The following is a 12,851-nucleotide window of genomic DNA, read 5'->3' on the forward strand; positions in this document are numbered from 1 at the left end:
CCCGCCCTGGGTGTCCACCAGCAACCGGGGGCGTGCAGAGCGCTGGCCATCGGGACGCCCACACCCACGCGCACCACGTGGCCGCCTGCGCTCCAGGGGACGCGGGTGGGCGACAGGGCCCAGTCTGCAGGGTCCTTGAAGCCAGAGGTCGCCCCAACGGCGAAACGGGAGAAGTGGGGATGGGCGGGGGATAAGCCTGGTCCAGGGCGAACCAGGGAGGGGCAGAGTGGGCTGATGGAGAGGCTGTGAGCCGGGCACACACACTTCCACAGATGAAGACGTCAGCCACACCGGGGAGGCAGAGGCAGGGGGATGGCTGTGAGTTTAAAGCCAGTCTGGGCTGCAGAGTAGAGACCCTTGTGGGAGAAGGAAGGAAAGGGGGAGAGAGGTAAGGAGGGAGAGGGGAAGAAAAGACAAAATAACACAAAGAACTCTGTTATTGGGGTTGTAGCTTGGAGGGTCAGTCCGCCCCTTGGCAGCTCTGACATCTTCACCCAGTGTGGTGGCACTGCCTGCCTGTCACTCCAGCACTGGAGGCAGAAGCAAGAGGGCCAGGGTTCGAGGTCAGCCTCAGCTACACGTTTTCTGGAAAATGGAAGACCCAGCCTCAAGTAAACAAAGGGAAGAAAAGAGGAAAAGATGAAATAAGACAAACAGAACATTGTTCTTCTGGTAGGTAGGGCAGGGTGGCACAGCTGCCCAGCCTACCCGGGCCCTGGCTCCCCGATACACTGCAAGGAAAACATAACAAAACTTTACTTTGTATTTTGAAAAAGGTCTGGGCCAGTGGGAAGGCCCAGAAGGTGAAGGTGTTTGCTGCGAAGCCCGAGGCCTGGGTTGGTTCCCCGGCCCCCGCTTGGCAGACGGAAGGAACCAACTCCAACAAACTGTCCTCCGACCTCCACACAGAAACCGATAAATAAAAAAGCAACTTCCATTTGTTTTAATTTTTACATTTCCTTATTTGTGTTTTCTCTGTAAGAAACGCGTTGCCTGCCTGGTGCCCTTGGATATCAGAAGAGGGCATGAGGTTTCCCAGAGCTGGAGCTGTAAACAGTCGTGAGCCACCGAGCGGGTCCTGGGACTTGAACCCGGCTTGGTGTGAAGCGTCTCCATGGCCTGCCCAGCTCTCCTTTGCCATTTGTGCCTCACCTGTCCTGGGCTGCCTGGAACTGTCCCTGAAGAATTTACCTCCTTCCTGGCCTGGCCCTGTGGGGGCCTCTCAGGGGTTCTCTGCTACCCTGCACCCAGAGGCGGTGACAGCCTAGTGGGGAGCTCTGTCAGCCAGCCCTGTCCTGCACAAGCTGGAAATAACCCCACAGAGTGGCTCCATTTCTGGGGTGCGGCGCGTGGGGGTTTGGGGCTGGCAGCCAGACTTCCTCTGCCTGGGATGGCTGCCTGGGTCCCCTGAGAGCCCGGTGGGCTCGGAGCCCAGCTCTGACCGGCTCCCTGGCTCCTTCAGGCACCAGTCCGGGCTGACTCACTCGGAGGAGCCTGCCCACGAGCCAATGCTATTTATAGATGGCAGGCCAGGCTCTGGGCACCAGGAGCCACTGAAGACAACCCCAGTCCCTGCCCCCCTCTCGCAGCCGCACCTCATGTGGCTAGGGGAGGGGGCGCTGTGCTCTGCCCCACCTTGCTGAGCCGTGCAGGGCAGACACAGGGCGTCGGGGCTCAGGAGCCCCAGAGGCCGGCCAGCCCGCCCTGCAGTGCGGAGTTCTCTCCTGCCTGCCCTGCACGCCCACCACAGGCCCACCACCTCTTCATAAAGTCCTGCCCTGGCCCCAGCAGCAGAAGTGGGTGAGGGAAGGGCCTGGGGAGGGTGGCTGGGCCCCTAAAGTAGGTGCTTGCCAAAAGAGGACCTGACGATGGATTCTCACGACCCACACTGCCAGAGCTGGAAGGGTGGCCCGACCCAGAGGGGCCGACCCAGGAAGGTCTTTGTGGTGCCGAGGGGGTGGTCTGATAAAGACCGGGAGACCCACAACTCCTGGCACCGCGCCTCAGAAACCAAGGTGAGGCCTGCGCTTGGCCGAGGCCCACAGCTGACTGCAACTCCAGCTCCAGGGGCTAGGAAGCTCTCTGCTGGCCTCCACACGCGCATGCGTGTGCACACACAAACACGCCAGGTAAAGAAATCCCCACAGACCAGAATCCTGGAGCCCAGGGGCTTGTTGTTGTCAGCTGGAGAAGATGTCTCATCCCGCAGCCGTGACCCGCCTGGACTCTGTGGAGACTAGAGATGGCGCTGGCTTCTGGTCTCCTTGGGAACTGGGGACCCACGTGGTGCCAAACATCCATTCACAAAAATAAAGCTAATTAGAAATAGCTCAAATGCTTTGTTTCTTTTGAGATAGGACTCACTCTGTAATCCTGGCCGGCCTGGAACTCGGAGATCCACCTGCCTGGGTGCTTGGGTTAGAGGTGGGCACCATGCCCCGCTTCAGAACCGTTTTTGTTATATTTCTGGGGGTGTGAGCACACACAAATGCATGCCACGGAGCCTCTGTTGGCTCTGTCACCCGTGGGCTCCTGGGGTCAGACCCAAGCGTGCCAGGCTTGGTGGCACCTTGGCCACTGAGCTCCTCGCCAGCCTTGCCCTGAGCGTTCTCTCCTCCGATGCATGCAGTGCCCTGGTGCCATTTCTCTCAGTGGAGTGACAGCCTGCTCAGCTCACTGGAGGGGTGACTTACAGGCGTGCCCCCTCCCCCAGAGGACTCTGCATGACATCTGGGATGCAGAATTGTCCTAAACCAGGGAGCTCCTGCCCTGGAAAAGGTGGAGCCCGAGACAAGCAGGGCCTCCCAGATGCCCCAGTTGGCCCCGCTGGGGAACCCCAAGGAGTCTTCCTCAGGTAGGTGGGGTGCAGGACAAAGACCATCCTGGCCCTGGAGCCGTGTAGGGGTGGGATGCCAGGAGCTGGCTGTGCCCGGCCACGCCTGTACTAATAACTGTGTTACAGGAGCACAAACAAGCCGTGGGAGACGCTGACACGCTGTTATTACACCCAGAGCTCAGCGGTGATGCTGGCCTCCGCTACCGCCCTCCCTCTCACCCATCCAGCTGTGCCCCCGCCGTTTCCCAGCAGGAGGCAGCCTGGGCCCTGCAGCATGCCTGGCCTCCTACTCCAGGCCCATTCATGACAACCGTGTCCTCAGAGTGGCCCAGGGTTTCCTGCGGCTGGGGACAGGGGCCATCACCTCAACTGGAAACCTTCAGTAGGAGGCACAGGAAGCCACCTCCCGGCTTCTGCTCAGCCCTGACCAGGCCGCACCAGTGAGGATGCCAGAGATGGTGTGGCGCTGCCGGCCTGTGCAGCCAGGCAGGGTGACACATCTCGCTTCTTTGCACTACAGTCTGAGAGAGGTCTGTTCTTGTCACAGAGGGGCGAAGCCAGGGACGTGAGCTCCCGACCTTGGCCTGTTGCGGTCCCAGCCCAGCAAGGGGAGCCTGAAGGCCTCCGGCGGCGGGGCCAGGCACACTCCTGCGGCCCTGCCCATCGGGCTGACCCCGAGCCGAGCTTTGAGGGCTGGGTGGGTGCTGAGCAGAAGATGCTGGGTAGACAGGGCGGTGGGCGTCTCCTGAGGCCAGGGTCCCTGATCCCTATGCTGAGCACCCAGGATGGTGCTTCCTGGACATGCAGATGGGGGGGGCACAAGGCCCCATGGTTGGCATGACCAGGAGGGTCATGGGGAGGGTGCAAGTCTACAGGCTGGCGTCCGGGTCAGAACAGCTGGTGCCGGAAGGGGGGGCCGTTTTATGCGCCCACAGGGGAGGCGTGGCCTCCTTGCTGGGGTGGTCAGATGGGGGCCTGGCTCTTCCTGTTCTGGCCTAGTCTTTGTCACCTGAGTCCACACCTGCAGGGGCATGGCGGCTCCACAGAGCCCACGGGAAGAGCTGCAGAGCCCTTTATGTATCCCATAGGTGTTACGTGGAGGGAGGGAGGGCACAGTAGGCCCAGTGGGCACGTCCCCACCCCTGCCGTCATGGGGCTCAGCGGGGGGTCCTTGGGGAGGCTGCTGGGAGGGGCTTCAGCCAGTGGCACGGCAGCTCCCTCACTGGAGTCCGGGCCCACATGGGCCCATGTCTGGAGGTGGTGCGAACCCTGCTTTAGCACAGCACTGAGGTGGCCCCAGCACGGGGGGCTCTGGGGCCAGGGCCCAAGGCCCAGGTGTCCCCAGGGCCCTGTCTCTTTGTGCCTTGTGTCTTCTGAGTGGAGCTGGGCAGGGTCTGCCCAAACAACTCTTTTTGGTCACCTGGCCAGGGCAGCAGTTGCTAGGTAGGAGGCTGACACCCGGCCACCGTGGGGACGGTGCTGGGGTGAGGCTTGGTGGATAGCCCCTAGACGAGGAAGGTGGTGAGCCTTGGCAGGCTTATGTCCCCAGAGGAGAGTCCTCACTCAGAGTGTCCCAAGATGTCCGTATTGCCATAGCAACAGGCACCATGGTTGCTAGCTGCTGAGCTCCTGCCTGCATCCTGGGAGTTTCTTTGCCGTGTGAGGATGGGGCCCTCACCAGTGCCCTCTGGAGCCCCCGGTGGTGTGGACACAAGTGAGAAATGAGCACCGGGGCGCTACCCATGCCCCGCTCGCTCACCCTCTCGGCTCCCACGCCCGCTGCATTAGGTGTGCCTCCACTCTGGGAAGCAGCGGAGATCCCGAGGGCCAGGAGGGGACTCCTCGCTGGGACACAGCCCGCCCCCCCCCGTCCCCTTGCTCATCTCACATGCACTGCTCCTTTCATAAACTGTTACCCATCACCCTGGAGCAACCAGAGAAACTCGGGGTGACCGGGGGCGGGGCCTCGGCTTCCTGGGGACTGCAGCTGCTCCCTCTAAGCCTGTCCCCACCCCTGGCTCCAGTCTTGGCTCAGGAATGACAGCAGAAACGGGATGGGTGACGGAATATGACGTGACATGGCCACATAGCTTTGGTAAAGAACTTTTAAGACGGTTTTAAAAGCAGTGTCTGTAGGGCCCGGCACCTGCGGAGGGCGCGGGCGGTGGCCAGCCTGGGAGGCCCCTCTGCGTGACCTCTGCCCCTTGAGCGCGGCTGGCGAGGGTCGTGGTCTGTGTCCTGCGGGCATCCAGGGCTCACCACTTGAGGAAGACCATGCCGGCCAGGACGGCGTAGCCCAGCACCAGGAAGAGCACCTTGAGCAGCTGCTCGCTCCTTTCCTCCAGCTCCTTGGCCAGGATCTCCAGGAAGGTGACGAACAGGAAGGTGCCACCGGCCAGGCCCTGCAGCAGCGCCGAGGCCACGCTGCTGGCCACGCTGCGGGCGCTCTCGATGCCCAGCCCCAGCCCAATGCCCACTGGGATCATGGCGCTCACGGTCACCGCCAGCTTGGCCGCGTCCCTCAGGGGCACTGCGCTGCGGGCCATGCTGATGCCCAGGGCCACGGCCACCAGGGTCTCGTGGATGGCCACGCCTACAAATAGGCTGACCACACGCTCGCCCTCCTCCTGCAGCCCCAGCGCCAGGCCCTCGAACACCGAGTGTGCCGACAGGGCGAAGACCAGGCTGAGCAGCCGCAGAGGCCCCGGGCGCCCCAGCTCCCGCAGCCGCAGCCCCGCACTGTGCGTGTGAGCCGTGGGCTCGGGGTACAGGCCGCGGCCTCGGCCGCCCATGCCCACGAAAGGGCTCTCGTACTCCGAGTCGCTGCCTGCGTCCGAGCCCGCGTTGAAGGTCTCCAGGTCGATGAAGGGCGGGCGCTCCCGGCGGAAGGTCAGCACCAGCTGCTCTACGAACACGGTGAGGAAGAAGCCCACCATCATGAGCGTCTCGGCCAGCGGGTAGTCCGTGCTGATGTGGCCCAGCGTCAGCACCTGCTGCAGCTGCGGGGACAAGGCAGGTCAGCTGCCGGCCTCCCCTCCTGGGCAGGGGCACTCAGGAGGCTGAGGCTGGAGGGCTGCAGGCTCACCGGGTCCTGGGACCCTCTACAGACCCCGCCTCAAGCAGGCGGGTGCGGCACAGACAGCTGACCGTGCCATCGAGCTGCACAGGATTCTAATCCCAGCGCTCCGAAGCAGGCCAGGGCCACACAGAGAGGCCTTGTCTCAACACACCCAAAAGACACAGCCCAAGTCACACCGAGGTTAAAACAGAGACTTCCAGAGTGTGGCTGAGGCACAGCTCTGCCACACACGGGTTCCATCTCCACGGGTGGGGGTGAGCAGGGCTGGTGAGATGGTTCATGGGTCAAGGCGCTTGCCACCAAGCCTGACAGCCTGAGCTCAGATCTGGGGGACCCACATGGTGGAAGGCAGGGAGTGACTCCAGAGAGCCTGTGACCGCCACATGGGTCACACGCTAAATCCCCATAACATAAAAAGGAAGACAGCGCCCAAGAAACACGGCACAAGGCTGCTCTGTGGCCTCTGCTGCGCGGCCCCAGGCAGGATTCCGGCACTCTCAACTGCCTGCTGCAGAGGGTGCCTGGAGCCCAGCCCGACACTGGGTGAGCGGGCAGGCGTCCACCCACGGGTGTCCAGTGAGGCCCGGGGCCACTCTTCAGGCATGAGGGGTGGGGAGCTATGTGAGACTCTGGACAAGGGGAAGGCAGGGCTGGGCACACCACAAATGAGGGAAACCAGCAGAAGGGGCTCGGGCCCAGGGTTCCAGCACTACGAGGCCAAGACAGGGGCTGCAGAGCGAGACCCTGTCACCATAGACACACTCCTCAGTGGCGCAGACACGGCCGCCGTAGCTTGTGGCTCAGATGGCAGAGGCTGGCTCGGGTGGACTGGGGCCCTGCCCGTCTCAGTTCTGGCCCAGGAAAGTGCCCAGCCTCCTGGCTACCTGTGACCACTGTGGCCTTGAGGGAGGCTCCCCTGGGCGACAGCACTGAGGTCCCCAAGCTTCTGACAGCCTCGGCAGCTGCTGGGAGGCTGAGCCTCTTCCCTCAGTGAGACCAAGCCCTCTCGGGCCTGACATGACTCCCTTCCTGTGCGCCGAGCTGGGAGCCCTCACTAGCCCCACGGTCTCTGACACACCTGTCACCCGAGGAAGGTTCCACCAACCTCCGTCCCGCCTGTGACCCAGGCAGCCATACTGCCGGTGATGGGCTGAGCCAAGGAGAAAGAGGCTGACAGATGGCCTGGGTGTGAACCCGCTCACTGAGATGAGGTCCCTGCAGCAGAGGAACTGGGGAAGGTCTGCTTGGCCTCCAGCCTGGGCCCCGGGAAGCATGAGGGGATACGTCAGTGCTGTCTGGTGCTGCCTGCTGCAGTTTGTGTGGCCAGGGTTGCCGGGGACGGGCAGAGAGGAGCCAGTGCCTTGTGGGTAACGGGCTCGTCACCCAGGGCAGGGTACAGAGAGGGCAGCAGCTGGCACAGGGTCACATGGCAATGTGCCTTCTCCTTCCCCGCACCTGTCGTGACCCCAGAGCTGTGACACCTAGAAAGCTGGGTGTGCTAGCACAAGGCTGTGAGCACAGGCTGTGGCAGACGCGCCGTCCTGGGGCTCCCTGCCAGCCCCTCAGCCACACCAGAGCACACACACTGTGGAGGGCACCACCTCTGCCCGTCCGCACGCGTCTGCACTTGCTCCTGAGCCCCTGCACACCCAGCCGCCAGGGCGCCTCACCTTGTCCCTGACCGCCGGCAGCAGGGCGTTAAAGCAGGTGGCCAGGAAGACGCCGCCCCCGAAGGCGTTGCACAGGGACAGCACTTTCTTGGAGCGGTGCGCCTTCTCGAAGTCCGCCTCGATGACCTTCACCGGCAGCAGCGCGCCCAGCAGCATGAACACGAACACACCCACCATGCACAGGACCTTTGCCACCAGCAGCTTCGTCATGGCGGCCGCCTGGGTCACACGGGTCGCAGAGGGGCCCGAGCACAGACGGAGTCACACGCCAAGGCCCGCTCGGGGCTACCGGCCCCCACGGCAGGGCTGCGCGCTCATGGCTCTGCTCGGCAGCTGTGTGGACAGGGCAGCCGAGTTAGCCATGAGGACATCGGTCAGCCACACTGGGCTACTCCAGGGCTCTGGGACGCGGGGTACTTGTGCTCCAGCTGTGGGCCTGGGACAGGGAGCGGGGCTGCCCGGGCCACCATGGGCCAGGGAGTTCCAGGTGCATGAGACCCTCCTCAAAACTACAGGGATCAATGACTGAGGAAGACACCTGAGGCTGACCGCCGGCTTTCAGCACACACATGGGCGTGCGTGCAGGCACACAGACACACATTCACACTCACGCACACACACTCAGGCCAGGCACATGAAATTCACAATCAATGCTTGGTGGTCACCTGCACTGAGCGGCTTCCGCAGCGAGCACAGGACAGGAGGTCCCCCCGCTGCCAGCACACACTCGGGGGAGCTGCTGCCCTCACAGGGGCTCTCACGCAGGTCCCCAAGGTCAGGACCAAAGTATCCGTTGTGTGCCGCAACTCACCGCACAGCAGCCTGCCTGTGCCAGAACCAGGCCCTTTGCAGAGAGCACCCCCTCTTCCCAGAGCCACCGCCCTGGAGTGCCCACACTCGTCTTTCTGTTCTGGCGCTGAGAAGGGTCTCCTCCACACCACCCGACCAAACTCCCGAGTGCATCCCCGTGCCCACCTGGACGCCTAGTACAGAGCAGATGCCAGGCCACAGCTGGCTGGGCGGAGGTGGCGGCCGAAGGACAGGCTGTGCTCTCGGGACTCTCTGGAGGAGGCTTCACCCTGCCTCACGCACGTCAGGGGCGAGGCTGCTCCTTTCCTGCTGCCGAGCACACACCAGCTCTGCCGTCACAGCCTCCCCACGTCCCCTGCCCCGCCCCGCCCCTTCTACTGCCACACAGGGGCTGGCGCATGTGGCAGCTGTGCCATCATGACTCTGGGCTCAAGTGGGAGACCCGCCTCAGGATAGTGCGGAGACTGCTGTTCCAGAGGACACAGGTTTGATTCCCGGCACCCACTTGGGGGCTCACAACCACCCAGAACCCCAGCTCTTGGGGAATCTGACATGCCCTCTGGCCTCTACACGCGACAGGCATATGTGTGGTGCACAGAGTGAGGACAAGCAAAACGCACATATACATCATCCTTTACATTAAAAAGTAAAAACGTGCCAGGCATGGTGGCACCTTTCATCCCAGCGCTCGGGAGGCAGAGGCAGATGGATCTCTGAGTTCTAGGCCAGCCTGGTCTACAGTGAGTTCAGGACAGCCAGGGCTACACAGAGAAACCCTGTCTCGAAAAAACAAAAACTAATTAATTAACTTAAAACGTTTATGTGAGTGTGAGTGATCAGGGAAGTCACTGACATTAATGTCTGCACTTCGAGCATGTGCACACACACAAAAATAAAAACAAAATAAAAATAATAAAAATAAATAAAAATTGTGCTGGGTCTGAAGTCAGCGCATGGGATGAGGAGGTAGGAGGATTGCCACAAGCTTGAGATCTCAGCGTGGACACTGAGAAAAACCACACCTCAAAATAAATTAATAAACAAAGATTAAAAATAAAATTCAATTAAAATGAAACAAAATAGTGAAACAAAGCTCTTAGGGTGAAGGTGCTGGCACAAGCCTCAGGACCCCAGAAATATCCAAGGACCCACGAAGGAAAGAGAATGGATTCCCACAAGTTGCCCTCTGCCTTCCTCATTCACCACCCTCCCCAGTAAACAAACCGAGTTTTAATCCCAGCGCTCGGGACACAGAGGCAGGCACATCTTTGACTTCGGGGCCAGCCTGGTCTACAGAGTGAGTTCCAGGGCAGCCAGGGCTACACAGTAAGGCCCTCTCTCCAAAAGAAACATATATAAATGAATAAAAGAATAAAAGAGAATGGGGCAGGACAGCCGGCTCAGTAGTCAAGAGCACTGGCCCCTTCTGCGGGAGACCAGGGTTCCATCCTAGCCCAAGTGGATCTGAGCCCCTCTTCTGGCCGCTTGGGGCACTGCACGCGTGGCGTACGTACAGACGGGCACACACAGATGCATAAAATAATTAAATAAGAAAACCTTTTGAAAAAATGAATATAAGCAACAAAAAAATTAAGTTAGGATGAAATAAATAAGGTTAAAATTAATTAAACTTTAAAATTAAAATATTAGACATGAATGACATAATTAATAAAATAAAAACAAAACAAAAATAACTCAAAAGTCCTCGAGGCCGTTGCTGTGAACACAAGCCAAAGCGCATACACTAGGCGCCCAATAGATGCCCAGAAGATCAGGTGGGGTGGGGGTGGCCCGGGGGCTCTCAAAGTCGGGCTGGTCGGGGGGCCTTTGGGGGGGCTACAAGCTCGTTCTTGCCTTGAGCATTTACTGAGCACCTACTGTGTGCCCCGCGCAGCAGCACCCCGGAGGGAGGACTCCTCGAGCCGGCAGGCGCCGTGGCCGGGCCCCTCGGCTCCGCCCCGTCCCGCCTCGTCCCCGCCACGCCCAGGCCACGCCCCGACCCCTCTGGTACCTCCGCCAGGCCCTCAAGCCTCCAGCCGGTGCCGCCTGCCGCCAACCGCCGCGCGGTCCGGAACCCGCCGCAGCGGACCAGCCGAGAGGCCCGGGGCTGCGAGCCTTGGCCCACGCCCCGCCCACGCCAGCGTTCATTGGACATTGTCAGGGCCACTAGACAGAACCCGTACCTTACTGGCTGGATCTGCTGCCAATCATTCTGCAACGCCTACGGGCTCCGGAAAGCAGTTTCCTCCCTCTAGAGCTTGAGTGCAACTACCAAATAGTTCCGATCGGAAACTCGCACTTGGAGCCATGGTTCCGGAAGAGGGGTGCCATCCCGGAGCTGTCCAGGGGCGCATGGTGCTGAATGCCTGTGGGCGGAGGCAGGAAGCGATTTCCTACAGCGAATGGAACCTTCTTGAAGCCCTTCCTGATGACTTAAGAAGACAATACATGCGTTCACCAAATATCTGTTGATAGCAAGAACAAATTGAAGCTCAAGAGACACACTGTACCTCACAATCACACAAATAAGAACGTCATTACTGTAACTATTCCTGCCGCCCAGGAAGTGCCTCCTAAAGTGACACGGCATCTAGATAGCACCTAAAGACATCGCTGGCACAGCGGCCTTAGAGACACCACCAGCATGCTTCATTTTTATGTTCATTTCTTTGTCTGAGCCAGGGTCTTGCTGAGCAGCTGAGGCTGGACAGCACTCAGATAGCTCAGAATCCTCCTGCCTCGACTTCCTGACCGCTGGGATTGTAGGTAAGAGCAACCACCCATGGCCTCCTGTTGTACCTAGAGCCCCTTACACAACCTAAGTGCCATGGAGGCAGTGGTTTTTCTGGGCTAGAGAACACACGTGGCAAAGAAACTTCTGTGTTCGATGCAGATAAAAGTTTTACAGATTTTTTTTTTTACATGTCGTTCTGTCTGTCTGTCATCCCAACACTCAGGAGGTTGAAGCAGGAGGCCCACAAATTCTAGGTCAGGCTGGCTTATGCAATGAGACTCTGTCTCAAAGACAAGCAGGCAAGCCGGGAGGTGGTGGGGAAGGCCTTTTAATCCCAGCACCCAGTAAGCAGAGGCAGGTGGATCTCTGTGAGTTCAAGGCCAGCCTGGTCTACCAAGAACAACCAAGGCTACACACAGAAACCCTGTCTCAAAAGAATCAGCAAAAAAGACAGCTAAGCAAGGCAGACACTCGTGAGCCCGCGCAGCTTTGCATTGCACGAGTTTCTTACTTTTTCGGTTACTTATGTATTTTTTTATTTATTTTTTTATTTTTTTGGAGACAGGGTTTCTCTGTGCAGCCCTGGCTGACTTGGAACTTGAATTGTAGACCAGGCTGGCCTCAAACCCAGCGATCCCCCTGCCTCTGCCTCCTGAGTGCTGGGATTAAGGGCGTGCCCCACCACTGCTGGTCTCCTTGTTTACTTATTTTTGAAAAGATTTATTTGTATGACATTTGTATATGATATATGCAAAACAGATTTTTGTTTATGAGTGCTTTGCCTGCATGTCTGTCTACAGCCCAGCTGTGTGGCTGATGCTCAGAGGTCAGAAGAGGGCATCGCATGCCCCGGGACTGGAGTCACCAATGGTCCTGACACCGCACCCTCTGCAAGAGCATTGAGTGCCCCTAACTGCTGAGCTGTGCACCCCTGGGCGTTTACTCAACAGGAATCAGGACACATTCGCACAAAGACTTGAAGCAAATATGGCCGACAGCATTATTCATAGTTGTCCGAACTCATCAACTTGTCACTGTAACAAATAGCCTGAACCAATTATTTATTTATTTTGTGGGGGCAGGATTTCTCTGTGTAGCCCTGGCTGCCTTGGAACTCACTCTGTAGATCAGGCTGGCCATGAATGTCAAGATCCACCTGCTTCTGCCTTCCTACCTGCTGGGATGAAAATGTGTGCCACCACCACCTGCCTCAACTTGTCTTTTTAAATGGTTCAGCAAGAATGATGCTGTAGTATGCCTGCCACCCGGGAGGATGGGGAGTTCAAGGTCAGCCTCTGTTCCTTCCTAAGATCAAGACCAGGCAAGAATAGAGGTCGGGGGGGGGGGGGGCTTGAGATGGGCCAGTGGGTCAAAGGGACCTGCCCGAGAAGACTGGTGACCTGAGTGAAATCCCCGGGTTCCCAGGGTAGACTCTCCAAGGTTGTCCTCTGAGCTCTAAACACGTACTGTGTCCCACACGCACCTGCACACCCGCTGTGCGCGCACACACACAAAGAACAGTGATAAAGTTTATTTCATGAAAGCCGGGATGGGCCAGGCATAGCAGTGCACCTCTTCTCCCAGCACTGTGGGCAGAGGCAGGTGTATCTCTTTGAGTTCAAGGCCAGCCTGGTCTACCTATCAAGTTCCAGGACATTCAGGGTTATGTAGAGAAACCCTGTCTCAAACAAACAAAAGGAGCTGGGAGTGATGGTTCTCAGC

The 12,851-nt window shown here is 59.3% G+C and overlaps 1 protein-coding gene across 3 annotated transcripts; it reads right to left on the bottom strand.

Moving 5' to 3' along the window:
- Positions 1-4,927: 4,927 nt before the first annotated feature.
- On the bottom strand, positions 4,928-10,543 carry Slc39a3 (solute carrier family 39 member 3). 3 transcript variants are annotated; one of them, XM_021648857.2, is made up of 4 exons: positions 10,407-10,543; positions 8,561-8,704; positions 7,586-7,918; positions 4,928-5,835 (listed from the first exon to the last, which is right to left on the bottom strand). In XM_021648857.2, exons 3-4 carry the CDS (start codon positions 7,793-7,795, stop codon positions 5,092-5,094), a joined length of 954 nt encoding a protein of 317 aa, XP_021504532.1. In that variant the 5' UTR covers positions 7,796-7,918; positions 8,561-8,704; positions 10,407-10,543; the 3' UTR covers positions 4,928-5,091. The 3 variants fall into 3 exon arrangements, with proteins under 3 accessions (XP_021504532.1, XP_021504531.1, XP_021504533.1); XM_021648856.2 differs by having other exon boundaries at positions 8,561-8,701; positions 10,407-10,542; XM_021648858.2 differs by lacking the exon at positions 8,561-8,704 and having other exon boundaries at positions 10,407-10,532.
- Between the last annotated feature and the right edge of the window lie 2,308 nt (positions 10,544-12,851).

This window comes from Meriones unguiculatus, chromosome 17, assembly GCF_030254825.1.
Source record: "Meriones unguiculatus strain TT.TT164.6M chromosome 17, Bangor_MerUng_6.1, whole genome shotgun sequence".
Taxonomy (NCBI): Eukaryota; Metazoa; Chordata; class Mammalia; order Rodentia; family Muridae; genus Meriones; species Meriones unguiculatus.